The 5,000-nt window shown below is 41.9% G+C and overlaps 1 protein-coding gene across 5 annotated transcripts in view; it reads left to right on the top strand.

Annotated features, from left to right (window-relative positions):
- The window catches only part of dgkh (diacylglycerol kinase, eta), an 86,556-nt gene that overhangs the window by 26,274 nt on the left and 55,282 nt on the right, over positions 1-5,000 (top strand). For all 5 annotated transcript variants that reach the window (XM_034147742.1, XM_034147736.1, XM_034147737.1 and 2 more), the window contains one exon: positions 2,961-3,041. In XM_034147742.1, coding sequence (XP_034003633.1) covers positions 2,961-3,041 — 81 coding nt within the window. The remainder of the gene's footprint in view (positions 1-2,960; positions 3,042-5,000) is intronic.

Here is a 5,000-nt window from a genome sequence, read left to right as displayed (position 1 = left end):
CACTGTGTTGCTCGTCCTGCCTTTCATCTTAAAGCCTCTTGCTGGCGGTGCTGGAAGAACAAACTAAGTAGAAATGTTGTTTTCTATGCGCTGTTTTATGGTAAGGATTAGTCATTTAGAACCGGAACGTCCATAAGTGAGTAAGTGCTCCCGGTGGTGGCCGGAAAGAGACGTTATAGCCTCTATAGATAAGAGCCCATTCACTTCATGTCCATGTATTCTGTGTCTCCTCGTGTCCTGGCTGTGCTGCCCTGCGCTGAGGAAGTTATTAGTCCATCAGAGAGGCTACATTTCAGCATCCTTTAAGCTCCTCAATAATTCGGCTATTATCGTGCAATTATGCTTCTGTGAGAATATGTCGTTCAAGTTAATTTGGTCATGTGATAGTTCCAAATGCCAATTAGACCCATTAGACATAAAGCATATTTGTCCTACAGCCTGTTTTCCCAAACACAAACGGCCATTTCACCAAAAATGGACGGACAAATGAGCTTTTCTGTCCAGTGGGACATTTTCCACTTATCAGGGTTTGGGAATAATTGGTATTTAAACAATCAGTGATATCCGTTATTATGACAGGCCTTCTCTCTTTTCATTATGGAGTAAACATATGATTTATGGACTACTTAACAGGTTAAACAGGGAAGTAGAGACTGTAAATCAACATGCTATAGAGTGGTTCAGGGATAACATATTTTCGTAGACCGACCGGGAAGTTAGCATCGCAAAGGCTACCTCGACAAAAAGCAAAATCAGGAAATAAGATTTGCAGGTTTATGATAACTGCACATATTGTTCACCAGCATAATGTCCACATATTAACACCACTTTTATGTTAGTTTGAAGTTTAAATGCAAAATCTAGAAGTCAAAAGCTAACTTAAAGGAACTACAGCACGGTCACATGACTTCACTTCACCACCGCTAAGCTAAAGACGGCTAATGTTGGGCGTGATGATGTTTAGTCTTCTCATTTAGACACTTGTTAGCTACTAGCGTATTAAAAACTCACCAGCAGGGAATTAACCGACATTTTACATCGTAGAATACAACGTGAAAATCAGCTTGTGAGACCTTATATCAGGCATCTAACCAAAAACCAATGACTTCAAAAAGAGGGAAACAGAAGTAGTTAAATGCTAACTCATCCCTGGGTTTTAGGACTCATTCCCGCACCACCTTATAGCCACATCTCCTGGTGTGAACTGAGAGGAGAGAGGGGATTGGATGAGGCTTGTTAGGGTCTCTGAGATGCAGCCGCTGAGCTTATCTCTGGATCTTTGGGTAGCAGAGGGCGCTTGACTTTGTCCACCATTCACTATCAGCTTTCATTACAGCTTCCCTCCAGACCGCCGAGTGTTTGTGCCCACACACACACAAGTGGGTGTGTGTGTGTTGGTGTGTGTGTGCTGAGAGAGAGAGAGAGAGAGAGAGGGAGGAGTGTGTTATAAGAACTGTAGAGAAAGTATTCACGCACACTCACATACGCACATGTGATGCAGTGCTGTAACAGGGGGGCAGTGTTTGTGTTGGCATGCCATTCATACTTTGACCAACACACACATTCACACGCACTTGTAGGCATATGTGGAAGTGCTGAGACACACACACACACACACACACTCTCAGAGGGAGCGTTGGTTGGTTTCCCTCCACAGCCAGGCCTGGGGAGAGCGTCGTTAACTGGGCATTCCCTCTGACAGCTGCAGCAACTCTCCCCTCACACACACACACACACACACACACACACACACACACACACACACACACACACACACACACACACACACACACACACACACACACACACACACACACACACACACACACACACACACACACACACACACACACACACACACACACACACACACACAGTCAGAGGGCATTCCTTTGACAGCGTTGCTTCTCTGTAAGAGCTCAGCTGCCCTGCATCACAGCTCTGTGAAGATATCATGTTCTGTTTGTAGTCTCCAGCTCTCTTTCTCTTTCCGTCTGTCCGCTATTGTGCTTATAGAGTTGGCTCCTCCGCAAAATAGACATTCAATAAAACATATCGACATCCACTATCTTGTCATTCGCACACTGTTCTCGTTAAGAGTCAAACAAAGGAGAGAGATCCTCACAACAGCCGAGGCTTTTTAGTGACATTTTAGTAGCATTTCCTGTCAGATGGAGCAAACTGGACTGATTGTTGTTTACCAGAATGTTTCTGAGCCATCAGCTCTTCCTCCACACTGATTTAGACCCATCCACTGCAACATATATATAATTTGATTAAATCCAGCCAATTAAACTGCACTTTATATCATTTATTTTTGTTAATTTATGCATATCTAAATAGTGTAAACGAATAGTTAATGTTAAAATGTCTCATATATTTTCAAATGTTAATTTCTGTCCCTGCAGACCTCCATGTTGTACATTAGTGGCTTATATTAACTCACAGAATTCACTCTATATAGTATTCCCATTGAAATAATGAAGGTAGCATTAATATATTCTTAAAAACGTGTTTTTATAACTCCTCTTAAATCATGATAATTTCTAAGTGACGCATCAGAATCTGCCGTTTCCTTTACTTTTGCTGTATTACAAGTTATAAGTTACTCTCATTTAGTTCCATTTGTCCAGCCATGATAAGATGTTGGGATGTCTTGCATTATCTTAAGCTTGTAGATTTTACATTGTGTACATATTTCATATCAGGATCGTATATTTAATATGCTGCCCGTTCATTATTCTTGCAGTCCATGTAATACTGATAATTAGTGTACTGTTCATGTTAAGCCTGCTTTGCTGAGACCATGATAATCACAGTCCTCTTCACGCCGTAGTATAAGTTACACTAAGCTAAGTTCGACCCTCCGTTGAAAATACTGTGCAAAATACTCATGTTTTCTTTCTCTTTTGGTCCCTCTCTCCTCCTCGCCTCTCGGGGACTCCCCCTCTCCTCTGCAGTCGCTTATCTTTGACGAGGTGGACCTATCAGACGCCAGCGTTGCAGAGTCCAGCACCAAGAATGTCAACAACAGCTTCACGGTGAGAGCATCATGCAGTCTGACGCACACACACTTCAAATACACACACACTTCAAACAGGGTGAATGTAGAACAACTCTCACACCTATAGAGCAGAAGTGCAATGCTAACATGATGGAAACATGTTGTGTTTCTGGGTCATTTAAGATGAGAGTTACTTTCTTTGGTGGATTAAGAAGTTTTAGGTATGAAATAATGACATGGTGTATTTTCTGAATCAACACAAATGACATCTTAATTTAAAGGGGACCTATCATGCAAAATGCACTTTTGTACGTCTTTTCTACATGAATATGTGTCCCCGGTGTTCCAGGGAACTCACCAAGTGTCAGAAAACACAACCCTCTCTATTTTCCTCCATACCCAAATCTCTAAAAAAGGGGCTGCAACGGATCTGATCAAAACTGATCCAGATTTGAACACTGTCCTGACGTCAGGACGGTGGCGCTACGGCTATTGGGCCAACTCCACCAATCAGGAGGAGACAGCCACGGCCATTGCCGTTCGAAAGCGCTGGAGACGCTGTAGTACATATGCCAGGCCTGTAGATGGTGCTGTTCTCACTGAATCTGCCCTTGCAAAAACAGAGCTAACAAATGTCAAATTGAGCAAAATGAGGCATGGCTAAAATGCATGATCTGTTTGGTATTTTGAAAAAAAATATATATAAATATGCCTTATATAGGTATGGTCCTACACTATATTATTCAAATATAGCATGATAGGTCCACTTTAATGAATTCATTGTTTGTTGCCTGAGAGATGTGTAAAGCCAGGTCTGTGCTAGAATGAGTTGATTTAGCCCTATGTGTTGGTCGATTAAAGAATTTAAAGTTTGGATGACTGACATGATTACGTTTCTGAACCAACAGAAATGTAAACCTTATTAGTTCGTTTTACGTTCATTACGAAATTAGGTTTAGTGACTTTGATGTTTTGCGTAAAGCACAAAAGTCTCCTCAATCTGCTGTGCTACTTGATCATTATCAAATGTTACTAACTAGGGACCCACTGTTCACACACACTCTTTGACTATGTCTACGTGTGGGGGAAACGTCTGTGTAGCAATGCAGGCGGAGTCACCGACTCATGAAGGAGACACAGGGAGAGCTGGAGCGTTGATGTCAAACACTGATGGGTTTATTTAGGAGCCTCGGCCGGAGAATTCACAAAACAAGTCAAGGAGTCAGAGGTTCTGACCACACGGTAGAGTTGCCACGTCAATTCTGAAGAGCTCTACCCCAGACCCGTGTGTTTAGCTAGTTCAGAGAGAATAATCAACATTGAGCATAACAAGATAGACTCATAACACCTCTATCAGCTGACGCCAACCGGCAGGAACAGGGAGACAAAACACTGAGAGCACAGCAGCCAAGGCTACAGGTGCGTGTGCTCAGTCAGGACAGAATGAACTGATAAACTGGGTCAAAGTTATGGGCCTGGGAAAAATGTCCCCAACACTATGTATTTCAGAAAGACAGCCAATTTGTTTTTTAGATGCTTTTAAAGCTTATAAACCTTAGTTTGTATAAAGTACATTCTTTCCAAAATATGTGGCTTCTAACGTTACCAGGATCTTATGAAGTCAATAAGTATTTGATATAAGATTTTAGTTTACTGTTAATATTCCTTCCCTTCATAGAGAACCGCAGTGACGCGTCCTAAAACCCGGAAGTAAACTTCTTCCGGTTCCTTCGACAAAAACGCAATGAGATTTCTCCATAGGGTTTGGGAAAATAGCTGGAAATCAGGTCCGTGGTTGAGACACATTTAAGAGACGGATCACGTTTTGTTCAGCCGGATAATCTCCACATGTCTACCCTACTTTTATCATTTTCTAATCATAAATGTAATCCAGTGAAGTAAAAAACCAACACTTTGCATATTTTAATGGGAGTTTATCTAAGCGGTTGCCCTATGTGTCTAGTATGTTTGCTAAGCTAAGCTAACCGGCTGTTTG

Source organism: Trematomus bernacchii, unplaced genomic scaffold, assembly GCF_902827165.1.
Source record: "Trematomus bernacchii unplaced genomic scaffold, fTreBer1.1, whole genome shotgun sequence".
In the NCBI taxonomy this organism is placed as follows: domain Eukaryota; kingdom Metazoa; phylum Chordata; class Actinopteri; order Perciformes; family Nototheniidae; genus Trematomus; species Trematomus bernacchii.
The sequence above is the reverse complement of the archived record's forward strand: the minus strand, read 5'-3'. Positions and strand labels throughout refer to the sequence as shown.